The 19,073-nt window shown below is 42.7% G+C and overlaps 1 protein-coding gene across 1 annotated transcript; it reads right to left on the bottom strand.

Moving 5' to 3' along the window:
- Window positions 1-948: 948 nt before the first annotated feature.
- CISD2 (CDGSH iron sulfur domain 2) lies at window positions 949-18,417 on the bottom strand. Its single transcript, XM_073340822.1, has 3 exons — window positions 18,189-18,417; window positions 2,992-3,206; window positions 949-1,352 (listed from the first exon to the last, which is right to left on the bottom strand). Exons 1-3 carry the CDS (start codon window positions 18,289-18,291, stop codon window positions 1,263-1,265), a joined length of 408 nt encoding a protein of 135 aa, XP_073196923.1. The 5' UTR covers window positions 18,292-18,417; the 3' UTR covers window positions 949-1,262.
- Between the last annotated feature and the right edge of the window lie 656 nt (window positions 18,418-19,073).

Below are 19,073 nucleotides of genomic sequence, written 5' to 3'. Positions count from 1 at the left end.
TTCCAAGATTACTAGCACTGGTTCAGCTAAATTGTTGTTAATGGTGGAAAAAAAATCACTAATATAAAGGGGGCCTTAAGGTCTAACTCTACAGAATGCAGATTGTGGCACTGTCATCTGTTAAATTAGGCTTTGAAAACTGACCTATAGTGCCTTTCACTGAAGGATCAAAACTTTTGATAAGCATTGTTGGCTAAGTAAGAATTGAAGACTGATAAATGAAACTGTGGCACAGGGAGGTTGTGACTTATCCTAGGTGGCCGTGTGATGGAGTAGTAAAGACAGGAATAAAGATCACACCTTGAATCCAGTTCTGTGATTTAATCAGCAGATCCTACTCCATCCAAGGAGCTGGGACTTTCGTATTGGGTAAAAGTGCATCATCTTGAGTATAAGAATTATCTGCAAGGGGCAAACTCCTGTCCCTGCTTCACAACTGCTGAAGTCTAAGTTTAGAGCCCTGAAATAAGGGTGCACTGTAAGTATTGCTGCCTAACCTCAACAGTGACTTAATTTGAAGACAGTCTAGGATTACTGCACAGACCAACTGATGTGGGCATCTGTACTCCCTCCCGCCATCGGAATATAGACAACCTATGTTACTGTAATGTCGGCTATTAATTTTCTTTTTCCATACTCTTTTTGGAACAATTTTTTGTTCCTCTGATATGGCTCCATCTTACAATATATTTTGTGCAGAAGGTCAGGGTGGAAGGACTGGTATGGTAAAAGGAAGTTAGTCATTTACACATAAATTAGGCCAAATCCTCAGCTGGTGTGAATTAAAATAGTTCAATTGAAGTGGTGGAGCTGTTACACCAGCTGAAGATCAGACCCACTAAGTAGGACAAAAACAGGATTTTTTTTTCCCCTGAAAAGCAGTCTTCGTTCGTTCTTAACAGCATCTCAGCCTCTAATAAAAGCAATGGAAAGATACACATCTGGCCATTTAAGAGTAGTATGGCTTTTATTACATCACGTTCATCCTGAAAAGATTAAGTTGTAAGATTGGGAGTGGTCACTGTTCAGATAAAAAGGCTTATTTACAAAGATGTTTACTTTACAGTTTTACATAAGACATGATTCTTCAGAACATACAAAGTATCAAATCACAGACCTAGGTCTAGCACTTGCCTGTAACTATAGGTTAAACCAAAAGGAAATCTACAGCAACCATTAGACGTACATAATACATTGTGTCCTGCAACTACAAGTATATAAATGACTTCACATCAGTCATGATTTAATGAATTAGAGATTCTCTATACTTCTTTCTTCTTGAGTATTAGTGGACCCACATTATCGCCTGTCAATTCATTGTGTTTGTTGTGAGAGCCATCACAGACAGGGAACTGGAAAAGACAAGAATGATTAGTGTATTTACTATACAGCAAGCAACTAAGACAAGTGGTGGTCGTTTGTGTAGAGGATAATCCATATAGTTGGAGTGAGATCAAGACCCCACCAACGCAAACATCAACAAAAAAGTCTATAGGTCAGAAATGCTCAGAGTATAACTTAAGAAGCAAATGCAACACCTCATCCCATAAATTAGAGCTGTTGCCACTCCTTCCCGAAAGCGAAAGGATAAGGGACAATGTGACCCAGCTGCAGAAATGATTGATAAATAAGTAGCAATTAATCTTAATTTCTCAGATAAGATAGGGATACAAGAGGAGACAGGGATACAAGTTTATGATTATTGTATATTTAATAGATGAATGAAAAGTCCTTTCACTTCCAGCCAGTTGACAAGGTAGCTCTCAGTACTAAAGTCTGGGCAGCTTTAGACTAGATACCTTTTTTCTGCACAGAAGTATACGTACGCATTTAAATGTGCCAAAGACAGCATGTTGCATCAGGGTGGAGCTTAAGAGCATTTTACAAAGAAAACATTTTTTTTAAAGTTTCCTCCTATTGTTCTTTTCCAACATCCACGCAATCCCTATCATCCATCAGGTATATGGCACTGGTCAGTCAGAAGACCACTGCTGCTGAAGAATTAAACTCCGTACAATAGCCTAAAACATTAAAGAGTTTTGTTTTTTTTTTAAAACACATTCTCCATGACAAAATAGCCCACTGGAGGAGCAGCTAAAACCAGAAGCACCCAATGTACTTTAAGGTTCATTCCAGAGTTGGTCAAGTTTTGATGAAACCCCCCTTCCCCCCACTGGAAAATGCTGTTTCTTCTAAACGTTTTGTACAAAAGTATCAGTTTTAACACTTCATTGGGAAGGTTTCACAGGTCTAGATTGAAATAAGGTCAAAATGAGAGAAATCCACTTCTGAATAGACTGCTGGTGAAGGCAGTCACTTGGCCTGTGAGTCCCACGTTAATCGCTTTTAGGGTTAAAAAAATTGAAAGGTCTTGTTTGAGGTGGAACAAAAATTAATTTCTGAACAAAAATGAATTTAAAAATCTGGAAGTTTTTCATGAGATGGAACTGTTTTCTGTCCAGCCCTGGTTTATTCCAGGAATAGAGCAAAACACGTAAAGGAAAGGCAAAATTTACTTTAGTTTTCACCAGACCAGGGGTTCTCAAACTGGGGGTCAGGACCCCTCAGGGGGTTATGTGGGGGATCGTGAGCTGTCAGCCTCTACCCCAAACCCCACTTTACCTCCAGCATTTATAATGGTGTTAAATATATAAAAAAGTATTTTTAATGTATTGGGGGGGGGTCGCACTTAGAGGCTTACTATGTGAACGGGGTCACTAGTACAAAAGTTTGGGAATCACTGCACCAGACTAAAGGGTGGCCACTCTACTTATTGTGCGGAGAACAGACAGTCAAGTGGCTTGTAGGTGTCTAAGCTCTCCTGCATATGTAGGTTTAGAGTGGAGAAAAAGAATTACACAACTCTTAGAGAACCCATGAACCCATCCAGCATCAGGGTGGGAGTAATGTGCTCCAATTCACAGAAAGCAGAACTGGCAATAATAAAAAGTTAACTCCATAGCCCTATACCGTTGCTATAAAGTACCTTACCGTCTTAGAACGCCAACACCTGCAGTAAGCTGCTTTAGTGAGGCACAGATCTTCAATGTTTATTTCATTTACTACTTTGGGATTTTCCTTCTGGATCTTGAGGTTAATCAAGCTATCCTTCTGCTGTTTCCTCCGCAAGAAGAATGGACGAAGAGCCAGATATCCAAGTAGTGCCAGGACACCCAGGAACGGCAATAACCGCAGCCATTCTGAAACTAAAAAACACACTAGACTTATATAGAGCACTAGGATTGTGAACAGCATCAGTTACACTCAAATGGCACAGCAGCAGCTCTTCCTGTTTGATTTAGAATGAGCAGGGAATCGAGGCTAACAGATGGAGGGGACTAGTGAAATGAGACGAGAGATTGGAAAATAGAGGAGGAGGACATAGGTTTCTGGAGACAGAACAAAGGGTAAAATCCTGGCTCCACGGAAGTCTAGAGCAAAACTCCCATTGATCTCAATGGGGCCAGGCTCTCACTCGTGGTTTAAGATTGATGCAGTAGAGGAAGGGGAATCAGTGGAGAGATCAAACCATGATTAACACTAAATGAAGGCTCCCTAATGCTTTACCTGCTCACTCAAATTAGCCTTGGAGCATTTTCTAACAAATATAAGAGGAACTGTTAACAGCATAAAGAAAAGGAGTACTTGTGGCACCTTAGAGACTAACAAATTTATTTGAGCATAAGCTTTCGTGAGCTACAGCTCACTTCATCGGATGCATAGAATGGAACATATAGTAAGAAGATATATATACGTACAGAGAACATGAAAAGGTAGAAGTAGCCATACCAACTGTAAGAGGCTAATTAATTAAGATGAGCTATTATCAGCAGGAGAAAAAAACTTTTGTAGTGATAATCAAGATGGCCCATTTAGACAGTTGACAAGAAGGTGTGAGGATACTTAACATGGGGAAATAGATTCAATATGTGTAATGACCCAGCCACTCCCAGTCTCTATTCAAACCCAAGTTAATGGTATCTGATAGTTTTGCCTGTTCTGTCATTAGCATATGTGATGGCTATATGAAGTCTTGAGTACCCTCATTCCAGCAGGGAAATTGGCAGAAGAACTGAGTGAATCTTTGTTTAAAATCCAAATCTGCATTAATATTTCAGTAGAGAAGTCTCTTTCCAGTCAGCTTGTCCAGAGTTGAATTGCATCAGGTCTAATCCTGCAAGGTGCTGAGCATCCAATTCTGACTGACCCAGTGGGAGTTGGGTGCCCCGAACCTCAAAAGACTGGGCTCAGAGTATGTATGGCAAGAACCAATGACCTAGTCGGAGAAGCAAGCCTTTCAAGTGTACCTGATTAAAGTAAGTAGTGGTACCTTGTGGACTCAACTACTGTTCCGGGATAATCTGGCATCACCTCACCTATTCTTTCAATTGCCAATAGCAGAAACAATGCATCCTGAAAATAAGGTCTCAAGAACTTTCTTAGGAAGTAAGTGATCCTGTGGTCAGGTTTTGCAGCTAGGAATTATGCCTTAACCATGTTGTGTGCTGACGCAGCAGGTGTTATGCATACGACAAAATGCTGTATGGAAAGCTTTTGTTCCAGAACATGAAGATTTGGAAATCAAACCACCACTTAAAGGATTTTAATACATTTTTTTAAAACTTGTGAAGGTACATTTAGTAAGAATGCAGTTGGCATAAGAAAAGATTCTCTCCTCTGAAAGAATTTTTCAAACAACACATTCAGTAGACCCACTAGCAGAGAAGGTGAGTCTCCTGGCCTCCCCAAATCTGTAAGATCTACTCAGAGCTCCAGGACAGATAAGATGCACACATGGGAGCACTACAGACCAAAGTAGGGCACTTACAAAACATGTAGCACACTCAATAAGACTAAACACACAGAGAGAAGAAGGGCCTCATCTAAAAATGCCATTAGAATCAAATGGCATTAAATAGATTTTTGAACAGTGATTTGCATCTTAATATAGCACGGAGAACCTCAAGCCAAGCTCAAAGACAGAACACTTAGCTCATCTAGTAGGCATGACTGAGGAACAAAGTCTCAGCCCACTTGGTTACAAATACACAGAGAGGAAACACAGAGAAAAGACCAGTAACAACCAGGATAGGAAGCTATTTATTATTTGTATTGTGGTAGCAAAATGTGGAGGGTTTTTAGCTTCACTAGCCAATGACTTCTGCAGTATATAAGGGACCTGGAGGCTTTCCAGAGAATCAAAACAAAATTCATGCCGCCGTCCAAGCTCTCTGGAGGCTTTCATCTGCTTCCTGTTCGGTCTGGAACTGTTCCCTTGATGCTGGAGACATCAGTTCCTCATTGGATTGTGGACCTAGGCTTGGTCCCTCTGGAAGCGATGTAGGGGATGGGGTTGTTTGTGTTGACTGTGAACCGCTCTCCGCTGGTTCACTAAGTTGGGGTTTAGGCTCCGGCTGAGCCTCTTGTGTAGGGTTATCGGCTGCTGCCGGTTCAGGATCAGTGGGGCCCTCTGGTGTTGGTTGTTCCGCTGGTTCCAGTTCTGGGACCGACTCTGCCTGGGTCTCTGGGACTGAATCCACTACTGCTGTTGCAGACGTTGGCACGGGGTCCAGTTCCATCACCTCTGACCAGGTCCTCGTAGAAGTTTCCGGAACAGAGCTAGGCGTGACGGCTTGCTTAGCCTGGCTGTGGGTGACCATTCCCACCCTCTTGGCTAGCTTCACATGATTGGCCAAGTCTTCCCCCAACAGCATGGGGATGGGATAATCATCATAGACTGCAAAAGTCCACATTCCTGATCAGCCCTTGTACTGGACAGGCAACTTGGCTGTAGGCAAACTGAAAGAGTTGGACTTGAAGGGTTGAATTGTCACTTGGATCTCTGGGTCCATTAAATTTGGGTCCACTAAGGATAGCCAACACTTGTGCTCTGGTGTCCCTCCACGCGGTGACCTTCTTCCCACCCACACTCAGAGTTTCCCTCCGCTCTGAGGGTATCTGGGAGGTATCTGGGCCTGAGGACCTCTGGTGTGATTCTGGTGAAATGAACTGTAATCTGTTGGGGTTCTTGGGGCAGTTGGCCTTTACATGCCCCAGCTCGTTACATTTAAAACATCGTGTTACATTTAAAACATTAGCTGACGTGTCACTGGGGTGAGGTGGGTTGCTGGAGAACAGTGTGGCGGGACAATAAGGTGTCTGGAGGGTTCCTTGGGGGGTAGTTGGGGCCTTGGGCTGCCCCCGGTGGTAGGGTGTGGTCTGAGGTTTTCCTTTCCGGTATCCGCTCCAACTGCGACCAGTTTTTTTCTTTTCTGCCACCTCCACCCATTTGGCTCCAATCTCCCCCACCTCGATTACAGTTTTGGGCTTCCTATCTAGGACTCATGAGACAAACTATAGCCACAGAACTTCCACAGGGATACCCTTTAATACATCTTGAAAAACTGACATGCAGAGAGAGACGGACTTTAATTTAAAAACAACTTTCTAGCCCCAATGCTTACAAAACACATTTCAAATTTGAGCTCATGCAGTAATGTCTTTCTGAGCCTACAAGCAGCTCCATTGCTTCTGTAGCTACACATAGCTTTCTGAAGCAGATGCAACAAAATTAACAATATTCTGTTCACTGATGCTATTCAGAATTCTGTAGACAACACAAACATAAGAATCAAGCCAATTTCATAGTGCTATTGCTTGGGAAAGCTGAGCATCAGAGGCAATCACTGGAGCTATTTATGAGGGAATCCAAAAAATAGAGGGTGGGAAGGGGGTAGAGTAACAAAGACAAATCTCTGTCCCGCCAAAGAACACAAGAGAAGGGAAGAAGGAAGAGACCAGAGTTTCCTTCTCCGTCTACAATCAGAAAGGGGTGAATCTTCAAACTTATACTTCTGCTAGCCAAAGACCAATCCAAAAAGTGGAGGCCCTGGGGAATGTTTAGGAGTAACATGACAGGAATCCCAACTCTCGCCCAAGAAGCTGGGGCATAGGCATCTTACCAGGGTGTTGCCACCCTCTCTATTTTTCCCCTTATCAGTTTCTGGGAAGTAGATGTCCACTCATTTTTTTTTCCATACTCACACTTTTTAAGTTCCCTAACAATAACAAGACCCTTTATTAGATGTGAACGGAAAGAGAACCCTGACACTGACAGCCTAACTAAAGTGAATGGCCACAGCGTACATTGAAGCATCCACAGCTAATATTCTGTCCTCTCCCTCTCATTTGGAAAAGAAAAGAAAAAAAGTCAGGTGGAAGGAGTGTGTCAGCCAGAGTGGTTCTTGAGTACAAAAACTAGTGTTCATATTAAAACTGAGCAGTAGAGGTAGCTCTGTTGCCTTTTTTAATTACTTTCTAATATCTGTTTCAAAAACTAAATCACGTATGCACTAGTAGGAGCTCACTTACTACTGTAATTATTATACCACTTTCTAGTCTAACTGGCTACAGAGCAGCTCATCAGTAAGTTAAAACACTAAACGTGTATGAACTATCCACCATTCAGCATGCAACGTGCTATTGCATTTGGATTTGCAGTGACTCCAGGCTCTATGCAAATTCAGAAGTTACTTCCTGAATTATGTTTGCCTCAAAGTTAACTAGCAGGGGGCTTTTTCTAACAGATGATTGTACTGCTTCCTGTTTTTAGATTCAGTCAGTCAATGAGTTCTCACTTCCATGCACTCTAAACACAAAAAAACCCTCTAATTTTCAGATTCCCACGAGATAACTCGGCAAGTTAGGTGGGGCAGGGAGAACACAGTCCTGTCAGTGTTGGATCACAGTTTTAAATAATAAATTAAGAAACCCCAAATCCCCTATTAGATCCACATGCAGCTTGTCATCCTACTATGTAAGATGACAAGGTCAGAGATTCACTCAAGTGGTCTGTGGAGGCTACTTCTCAATGTGCCCCTGACTTCTCTATCCCATCCCCTTCACCCCACACACACTTTCACAGCAACTACAGGAGCATATATTCTGAACAGAGGTGGCTCAAACATTTGTAAAAGAGGCTTCATAAGAATGGCCTCTTCCTGTATGGGATGCTACTTAGGTTACCAATAGCCCCCTTAGTATAGAGGTTAGATGGAAAGCCCACAAAAATTGTGCCTGTGGCCCTCCACTGAAAAATTAAAGTATAATCAGTACATAATTCCTACAAGGAATTTGATGCTTATCTTACCTCACTCATGAGCACGTCATTTTGATGTACAGATAAAGGTTGTCTATATATTGTATATATTTATACTGCCAGCATAAAAAACATAATAATCATGACTGTACTGTACACTTCAGCATGACTGTTGTGAAGAAACACACGGGACTGGGGGGAAGAGGCAGCCACGACAAGAAAATAAGAGAGATGGAAACTTTTGAAGACTAAGGGTGTGACAACACTAAGATAGGTTTCAGAGTAGCAGCTGCGTTAGTCTGTATTCGCAAAAAGAAAAGGAGTATTTGTGGCACCTTAGAGACTAACAAAGTTACTTGAGCATAAGCTTTCATGAGCTACAGCTCACTTCATCGGATGCATTCAGTGGAAAATACAGTGGGGAGCTTTATATACATAGAGAACATGAAACAATGGGTGTTACCATACAGACTGTAACAAGAGTGATCACTTAAGGTGAGCTATTACCAGCAGGAGAGCTGGAGGAGGGGTGGGAGGAGGGAACTTTTCATAGTGATAATCAAGGTAGGCCATTTCCAGCAGTTGACAAGAACGTCTGAAGAACAGTGGCGGGTGGGGGAGAGGGATAAACATGGGGAAATAGTTTTACTTTGTGTAATGACCCATCCACTCCCAGTCTCTATTCAAGCCTAAGTTAATTGTATCCAGTTTGCAAATTAAGTCCAATTCAGCAGTCTCTCATTGGAGTCTGTTTTTGAAGTTTTTTTTGTTGCAGTATTGCCATTTTTAGGTCTGTAATCGAGGGACCAGAGAGATTGAAGTGTTCTCCAACTGGTTTTTGAATGTTATAATTCTTGACGTTTGATTTGTGTCCATTTATTCTTTTACGTAGAGACTGTCCAGTTTGGCCAATGTACATGGCAGAGGGACATTGGTGGCACATGATGGCATATATCACATTGGTAGATGTGCAGGTGAACGAGCCTCTGATAGTGTGGGTGATTTGATTAGGCCCTATGATGGTGTCCCCTGAATAGATATGTGGACACAGTTGGCAACGGGCTTTGTTGCAAGGATAGGTTCCTGGGTTAGTGGTTCTGTTGTGTGGTTGCTGGTGAGTATTTGCTTCAGGTTGCGGGGCTGTCTGTAGGCAAGGACTGACTGGCCTCTCTCCCAAGATTTGTGAGAGTGATGGGTCATCCCTCAGGATAGGTTGTAGTTCCTTGAAGATGTGCTGGAGAGGTTTTAGTTGGGGGCTGAAGGTGATGGCTAGTGGCGTTCTGTTATTTTCTTTGTTGGGCCTGTCCTGTAGTAGGTGACTTCTGGGTACTCTTCTGGCTCTGTCAATCTGTTTCTTCACTTCAGCAGGTGGGTATTGTAGTTGTAAGAATACTTGATAGATACCAATGTGATATATGCCATCATGTGCCAGCAATGCCCCTCTGCCATGTACACTGATCAAACTGGACAGTCTCTACGTAAAAGAATAAATGGACACAAATCAGACATCAAGAATTATAACATTCAAAAACCAGTCGGAGAACACTTCAATCTCTCTGGTCACTCGATTACAGACCTGAAAGTGGCAATTCTTCAATAAAAAAACTTCAAAAACAGACTCCAATGAGAGACTGCTGAATTGGACTTAATTTGCAAACCGGATACAATTAACTTAGGCTTGAATAAAGACTGGGAGTGGATGGGTCATTACACAAAGTAAAACTATTTCCCCATGTTTATCCCTCTCCCCCACCCGCCACTGTTCTTCAGACGTTCTTGTCAACTGCTGGAAATGGCCCACCTTGATTATCTCTATAAAAGGTTCCCCCCCCCCCGCTGCTAATAGCTCACTTTAAGTGATCACTCTGGTTACAGTGTGTATGGTAACACCCATTGTTTCATGTTCTCTATGTATATAAATCTCCCCACTGTATTTTCAACTGAATGCATCCGACGAAGTGAGCTGTAGCTCACGAAAGCTTATGCTCAAATAAATTGGTTAGTCGCTAAGGTGCCACAAATACTCCTTTTCTTTTTAACACTAAGTTCATGTCTGAAACCCAATGCCAAATACTGTTCCCTTCCTCCCTGCTAACCCTTGATGCTTGTACTTTCAGGGTAAATTCTGGTTCTGTATATTGCATTGATTATAGTTTGTCCCTGTCAACACAAGCAGTCAGAGAGAAGCCATGACTGACCTCAGATCTCAAAAAATGGTTCAGTTTCTAGGGTAGAGGGGGCTCAGGATTTTTATCAGCCTAAAATACAAAGCTGTATGTAAGATGCTGCTCTCCACCATGTATTTTCCCCCTCATTTCTCTGTGATTGATAAGGCAAGAACTTTAAGACTCTCAGGGTCAGTTTTTCCTAATTAAACTTAGGGATGCAAAAGAAGAAAAGTTCTAATAACGAAATATTATTTTACTGCCCACCCTGACTCTGGGGTCAGGCCTGCTTTTGCTTGAGACTACAAGATCGACACTCAAACAAATGCGTGCTTAGTGAGTATGGTGCTTAGCACAGCACCCTGAACCTTGATTGATGGCCAGGCAGATGCTCACTCAGTACAAATAATATCTTTAAATACCATAATTTAAGGTCACTCAATTCCCTTCTTTCACAACCAGGAAACAAACTAAATCAAAGTTTGTAAATTTTCATTTGTGGCTGCCAAAGAACATTCATTCTCTTTAATTTATAGTAGTAAATATTAGTAATAAATAAAATTTTGACTCTATGCTTCTGTGCTGTATAGTAATCTTTCACTGACCACAATTCAATTGATAGTTCTATAAATATCTCCTTCCTTGTCTTGAATTTGAGTTGTTACTCTGTGAATACTTTGAGTTAGACTGCATAATATTCAAGGCAGTGATCTTGTCTACAAATGTTTTGTAAAATGATAAACACACCTACAACAATTATCTAAATGTTGGGATGATTTGATTATTGTAGTACCTACAATGCTAACAACTAACCACTAGCGCCTACTAGCTACCAGTGCTAGCCGTTTCCCAGACATTCAAGATGGGACAAACCCTTCTCCTAGGTGCTCATGACCTAAGCACAGAGAAAAGTAGGTAGATTAGGGACAGGAGAACAACAAACGGACTGTAATACAATACAAAGAGTAGCAAATGTCCTAGAAAATGCTTGTATATTTAATCTGCTTTATACAAAACATGGTTGTATTAGTATACAGTAATCTTTTAGTTCTTAATCAGTAACTTATTGAATTACAGCTGCCACAGTGCTTAGAGCAAGCACCGTGCAGAACATAAATTCTACAAACCAGGAAACAATAACTATTCTGGTTTGCTGTTGGATTGTAAAGTGGTACAACTTCCTAGTGCAGACAAGTCCTTAGTCTCCAATTGCAGCCCTTCAGGGGGAAAAATTCAACAAAAGAAGAGATATTTCAAGAAGTAACCAGATGGCAGTTTCACACTTCAAATGGTTAGTTTTTCGAGAGTTAGGGAAACACTTTGAAGGTATCTTTAAATGAGCTCTAGTCAAAGAGCAGCGTCTGCTAAAAATGAAGTGAAAATTCCTGCTGATTACTAAGTTCAAGAGCAGTTTTGGCACCATATAACCACTGATTTGGCTGTATTCTTGTTGAGCAGCTTGTTGGAAGAAGCAGGCAAACATGTCCCATCATTAAATGATTCCATAAAGCAATGTAGTAGAGTGTGTTGCTGTATACATTTAGTACTTCAAAACTGATTATTCAACATGCCCACATTACAGCTGCTGCTTGAAAAACTTAAGGTTCCTGCCATTTGATCTGGGCGGGCAGACCCTTTTGCCCATGTGCAGTGCCACTGAAGTGAATGTAACTCTACAAGGGTAAAAGGATTGGTCAGCACAGATCAGAGCCAAAGACTTAAAAGAATGTCAGAAAACCAAGTAAATATGTTGTATTAATGTAGCTTTCTAAGGTCTAATTTTTATGTGCTCAGTTTCATATTCAATATGCAACCATCTCCATTTACCAGGCTGAGTTTTGTTTTGTGCTGAATTCCACATATGCATGCCCACAACTCCCTGGAGCGCTGAACAGAAGAACCTCAGAGTTATGATCACCAGAGTTATGAACTGACCAGTCAACCACACACCTCATTTGAAACTGGAAGTACACAATCAGGCAGAAGCAGAGAGGAAAAAATATTAGCAAGTGCAGTACTATGTTAAATGTAACTACTAAAAAAAAAAAAGGGAAAGCAGCATTTTTCTTCTGCATAGTAAAGTTTCAAAACTGTATTAAATCAATGTTCAGTTGTAAATTTTTGAAAGAACCACCAAAACATTTTGTTCAGAGTTATAAACATTTCAGAGTTACAAACAACCTCCATTCCTGAGATGTTCATAACTGAGGTTCTACTGTACCCGTATGTTCTATCAATCATTCAGATAGCTTTAATTTTCTTTAAAGCATCTAATTTACAAAAGCATTTTGTAACATACTAAAGGTGTCCGTCCTCTCTCCCCGAGAGAGTAGGGTCTAAATGCAATGCTCTGTTGAGGAGCCCAGTGCTCTCTTCCCTCCTAGGTATCCTATTTAGATGCTCTCTTCATAGGCCCTGCTGTTTGCTTTATTATTTATTATTATTCTTATTATTAAACCAAACAAGACTTAAGATTTTTGACTTATAAAAATTTTGAAAGATAACTCAAAAGGGTCTTTTTAATTTTTTTAAAAAGATGTAAAGCAAAAGTTTAAATATTTTCCAACCTTCATTGTTTTTAAAAAAGAAACCCTCTTTCTTTCTGAAAGTTTCAATCAGTGTTCTCGGGGCCCTGGATCAAAGTCCTCCAACATTTCAGTGGAGGGGGCCTTTAGACCTTCACATAGTCAGTTTGAGAGGAGCATTAAAATACCCTTTCTGTAAGTCACCAAACTGTCCTGTTCTCACAGGAGCTGAGGCACCCCATTAGAATGTAGAGATGACAGGCAAAACCCTCCACTGTCCACTCCCATTAGAGCCCTTTCCATGGAAAAGCAAAATTCAGGTGGTGGTCATTTGTCACCCCTTCCAAACTCCCTCCTCCTAGGGAGAAGATGTGACAAAATGAGAATGTTCTTAATGTTTTGTCTAAATACTGTATGTGTGCCTTAGTTTCCCCTATGCATTTCTTAAGTATCTATGGGGTAAAATAAGGGGGTGTAATTGTTGCAAAGCCCTAAAGGGCCAGTGTAATGGTGTCTGCACAAACAGTGGCCAACACGCTGTCCCCTGGCAACTAATGGCCTGGGCCCCTTCTCTGCAAAGGTGCCAACTAAAGCTGTTGAAAAACAAAAAAAATCAGGTGGCCTCCTGGCCCAGAAAAAAGACAAGAGGAGGGGCGAAAAAGTTTCAGTTTAAAGCTCGCTTAAAAAAATGAAGGAAGGGCCAGAGGGGGCTCTGGGCTCCCTGCCCCACAAAATGGATCTAACTAAGGGGTCCTGGTCTCTGTACCTACAAGCTCTGTTTTAAACCACGTTCCTGTCATCTAATAAACCTTCTGTTTTACTGGCTGACTAAAAGTCACGTCTAAATGCAAAGTTGGCAGGGGCACGGCCCTCTGGCTTCCCCAGGAGCCCCGCCTGTGCGAACTCACTGTAAAAAGTGCACAGTTTAAAAACAAACAAACAAAAAAAAACCCTAAATGCTCAAAGGTCAAACCCAAAAAGGTCAAATCTGTGTAAGCTTCCTGCCCTAAAAACAGTCTGCTCACAAAAAAAGGCTCCCCCAAAGTCCTAACTGGCTTAGTCTAAAGTAGTTCCACAGCATTGCCTAGTAACTCCGTAACAGAAGCATAAAGGCAGCTTTTTTTCTCTCCTCTCCCCTTCTCTAGTAAGCGGGTACAACCTTACCATACTCAGTTTAAAAAACCTGATAGACAGCAAATAAAACTGCTAAGTTACTAAAATAATTGCTAAATATTTGTAAAGGTTTATATGAAGTTTGATATAAGTGGGAACTGAATTCCCTAATCTTTTCCAGAAGGTATCACAGCTCCGGCATTTACTGCTGGCACTGTCCTTAAAGAAGAGTTTACATGGAGGTGAACGTCATTTCAGTTTAAATTATCAATATCACAGAAGCCTATACATACCATGAAGGGGCGAATCAGCAGAACTCTGCCATTTCAGCACCAATGTTGCTGCCATGGCAAGGTTCTATGGTGAAGTGCAAAGCATTTTGTCACTACCACAAATCTACAAAACTCCTATGAATAGAATTGCAAATTACAAAGTGTGATAGACCCAGGCCAGTTGGGTACAGCAGAGTAGTAGAAGACAGATATAGTGGCCACTGGATTAACAGTTTTCTGTTCCCTGACTGATCAGAGCAGGGGCTGCTCCAGGCTAATGAGAACACCTGACTCCAATTAACCTGCAAAGAGTCAGGTGAGGCCATTAAGCTAATGTGACCACCTGACTCTAATTAAGGCCCCTCGGATACTATAAAAGGGCTCACCCCAGGCAGGTAGAGGAGAGCAAATATGGCTGAAGGGCTGGTTAACAAAGACATCCTCAAGTAATTGGTAAGGGAGAATCAGGAGAGCTGTGGGGAAGTGGCCTGGGGAAATGTAGCAACTCTGGCAGTGAAAGGTTGGCTGCCAACAGCTGCTACCATTAGGGTCCCTGGGCTGGAACCCAGAGTAGAGGGTGGGCCTAGGTTCCCCTCAACCTACCACTACAGAAACACCTCCTGGGAGGAGAAAACAGGCCCCTGTCAGGACAGGAGGCTACATTGTTTTGGCATGATGCTGTAGGAGCAACAGAGACTGTGGGAGCTCTCTCACTGATAACCTTGCTGGCTTATGATGAAAAGGGCTCAGCAGACTGTATCCCTGGCCCTAGAGAGAGAGAGAAGGGCTATGTGGAGGGTTGCAGTGAGCCTCTGAAACTAGCATAAACCTCCTGGCAGCATGGGACCCACGGGGACAAGGTTGGAGCTCTGCCACAAAAGCTAGTGTAAATCTTTGAAGACTAGTAAGCTTGCAAATGTAAGAGGCTTAGTTCAACCATAAGACGCTACCCAGAAAACTCTGCTCAAATGTCCTTTATCACAATTCAGTCAATCTGTAGCGTGCATGCTCTCAAGCAAACAGGTGGTGGTGGTGAGAGATTCAGCATCTTTAACCTAGAATACTTTCATGTCTTTTCATCTCTGATGGTATCCAACATTGGGGTCACAAGCAAAGTCATACTACCAATCATGTGCTGTTATGTCAAGCTGCTGCTAAGAAAAAAGGGGCTGTGAGCCAAGAGCATATTATTTCAAGGAGGATGCTCTTGAAAAAGACATTGTTTACTGTGTGCCATAAGACTGAAACACTTCAACCTTGCACGCATAGCATTCTTGGCTGTTTTTCTCAATTTAGTGCTATCAACATGATGTATACATTACATCGTAGAGAAAAGACATTTAAGTGTGACCATGGACATCAGCCTATTAAATACTGCAGAAATGAATCCTGTGTCCAGATTTGGAATGTTAGCCGTGTAGCTATGTATTTCTGACTACATTTTGTATCTGCATCCATAGTTTCACTATGCCTGATTGTTCAAGTGTTCATTAAATCATTAAGTACCAGAGCTAGTGAATGTAGGACTAGGAATTTTTCAGCTAAAAAACTGTCCCAAATTCCTACAGCAATCACACAGCAGTTTCCATTCTAATCCCCTCTTCTACCTATGTTCATTGCTTTCTGAAACATTCACCTTTGGGACTGAAATGTCACATGATTGGCCCCTCCCAGAAGTGGTGATTTATTTTATTCTAAGTTTAAACAAAATCCTTTTAGCTAACTGATTTGAGAGTAAACAGCTCTGCTCCCCACCTCACTCTTAAATGTTTTGATTACCTTTTTCAGAATAACTCATATGACTGAAGCTTCAAAGTTGGTATGCTAACTAGCCTGAGTGACCAGTAAGTACTTTGCTAAGTTTTTAAAAGCTCGTGTTTAATAGTTATAATGTTTGAAACTGCAGGATTGAGCATTAAAAGTAGTGTATTCCATTATGCTGTCAGTTGTGCACTTCGATAGATGTGGTGTGTATGAATATACAGGTAGATTTCATACCTCCTCAGTTTCATAAATGTATGAAGAGGCTAGGGCCATGTCTACACTAGTGAGTTTACAGCAGCACAGCTCTATCGATGCAGCTGTGCCACTGTAAGATCGCCAGAGATATTATGGGATACTAAGTAAACACACAGTGTAAATGTGCTGGAAAATAGTACTTAAGCCTAGTTGTAGATAAACTGTTTTCCAACACTCATGAAGATGGTACAGCTTGCTGATGCAGTATGGACAAATTAGTCTGACTGCATCTTAAAGGACCTTTTACCCTGCCAGAACAGTTTAATTTTTTTTATGTCTCCAAATAAACCGTGCTAGCTAAAACAATATGATACTTGAGGTCTTAAACCCACTACAACTGAGTCTAGAAACCAGGTTCAAATAGTTCTAATTTGTAACATAGTTGGGATCTTAATGGGACACAAACCTGAAAAAAATACCAATTCTGTTGGAAACCATAATTGTAGTAAGTACAGAGAACACGGACAAAGTTAGGAGGGGAAAAAATCTCTTTTCAGTTAGTTCACTTCGTGCAATTGGCAGCACTTTGTATGGTTATTTTCCCTATTTCCCTTATGTAGTCAGTCTATTTTTTCCCTTGCTAAGGAGACACTTATTTTAAAAAAAGTCACCATGTGAGCAGAAAATCCTTTCTATAACATTTTAGAGAAATACTTTAAATAGTATGTAACTTTTTTTTTTAAAGGGCGCTCTGTCAAACAGTTGTTCTTAAGAAATCAAGGTGGTGGGGGTTTTTTGTTCGGCAACTGGGTTAGGCTAGTTACAAAACAAAGTTAACCAGGTCCCCTAACTTGGCTGTAACCGAACTACAGATGGGGAGCCTTAAAAAAAGCGTGATATTAATTTAGTCTAAGGCTCATGGTAAGGGGTAATGAGAATCGGTCAAAATGGAAAGGGGCCTCAGTGAAAATGAAAATCAGGCACAAAGTATGTTAGTTGATATTTCCAAAGTAGGTTCAGTTTAACACTGGTTTAAGAATCTTTGTTGGTAATTATGGAACAGATAAAAACTTGTTAAGCCTGTTTGACTTTTTTTTAACCTAATGTGGATTTGTTTTTTAGGTTAAAAGTACAAGTCTTATACTTACCAATTACAACATGGTTAATTAGTCCAGGCTAAGCTGTGATTACAATTTGAACTGAGGGAGAGCTACTAAAGTGATGTGTAAGATTTCAAAGTATGGTTACAGTTAGGAAAGACCTGTAAAACATCCATCCCCTTCTTATTCAAAACAGCTGCTCCCTGCAGGTCTTCAAGTCATGTCTCATGATAAAACTTGCTTTCTGTCCTATGAGCTAGGCACAGCCCATATAGCTATAGAGAAGCAAGCTGGAGAGTCTATTCCGGCCACAGACATAATCAGATTTATTACCCATTTTCAGACTGCAAAATCTTGTTGCTGGAAGCATAAAGAACACCACTCGATCCAGGGAAGAGACTGCAGCGCTGGGCTGGCCTGGCAGTCAACAGAGTCATTCTTAAGACTGGTAGGAACAACTCTCACTAGATCTGGGGGAAGTAACATTTTGCAAGAGTAAATATTTTACCCCTGGCGGTTATTTTATTTTAGCCACAGACTTGCTTCTCTGTCTGCCACGGTGAAGCACACAAGGCAGAAGTGCAGTCATCCCCTTAGGCAGAGGGAAACTAAGGCACACAAGGGCAAACTTTCACCCACCAGCAGGAGACTAGCAACTCTCCTGCCAGTTATGTTAGCTGGTTCACTTCCTCCTTCCTGACACCCATCGGGGCAAGAAAGGGGAGCTCCGGGCAGGGGAGGTGTGGGAGGGGAAAGCAATGGGATGGGGAGGGAGGGCTGGGGAATTGGATGGGGAGCTGGGAAGGGAAGAGGTGGGGGACGCCGGGGAAGGGGGGAATAGGATGAGGCAGGAAGGGGAAGGAATGGGCTGGGGGGGGGAGGGAATAGGGGAAGGCCAGGGCCGGAGGGAGGCTGGATCCTGGCGGGGCTAGCAGAGGGGGGCCAGCCCGCGGTACCTGTCAGCCTGACGAAGCCGCTGATGCTCTCGGGCAAGGGCAGGCGCTTGAGGTAGGCAGGCAGCTGCACTTTGATGATGCGAGCCAAGCTTTCCAGCGGCATGGCGACGTGGGGGGACGGGCGCTACGCGGCGGCCTCCCCGCCCTCTCCCTTGTCATGCCACAACGGTGCCCTTCCTCCAAGCAGGGGGGAATGGGGGGTGTCCGCTACTGAGCATGTGCGGACGGCGCGGGCCGCCGGCGGCGGGCTGGAGGCTCGTGCGCGTGCGCACTGGGCAAGTGACGCGCCTGCCCTGAGCGCTGAGGGCGGCGCGCGCTTCTCTTGCGCCAGCGTGCCGGGGGCTCGGGCTGGCGGCGGGCCTGGGGCTTGGCTCGGCTCTGAGCCCCGCGAGCTCTAGGCTCCTGCGGTGACGTAGCGGGCGTTAAGCGCACGAGCGAGGTTGTGCCCGCGAGCTACTCGCCTGCGTACAGCGGGGCATCCCGGGGAGCGTTTGCAGCAGGACTGCGGCCCGACGTGGGGCCGGGATGGGCGCGGGTGTGAGCTCCCCGAGCGCCGCCCCGGGGAAGGCCTCGCAGAGGGCAGCGGGCTCCCGCCGTGTGGCGGGGCGGGAGGCGCTCAAGGAGGGCAGAAATGCCACCCCACTTTCCCAAATCACGGGACTGGATTGGCACAATTGTGCAGAATATTGCAGGGGGCTTAAACATAAGCAAAGGTCTGGAAGGTGCGTGAGGTAGATTCCGTTAGTAAAGTGGGGTTAAAATGCAAAAAGGCAAAAGTAGAAAGGGAATAGGCAAGGCGAGATAATACTATTTTATAAAATAATATGAAACTGGTGAAAGAAAAGACATAGTTAAGGGCAGTGATAGAGTAATATAAAAACCGAA

Source organism: Lepidochelys kempii, chromosome 4, assembly GCF_965140265.1.
Source record: "Lepidochelys kempii isolate rLepKem1 chromosome 4, rLepKem1.hap2, whole genome shotgun sequence".
Taxonomy (NCBI): domain Eukaryota; kingdom Metazoa; phylum Chordata; order Testudines; family Cheloniidae; genus Lepidochelys; species Lepidochelys kempii.
Note: the sequence above shows the minus strand (reverse complement) of the source record. Positions and strands in the feature narration are given on the sequence as shown.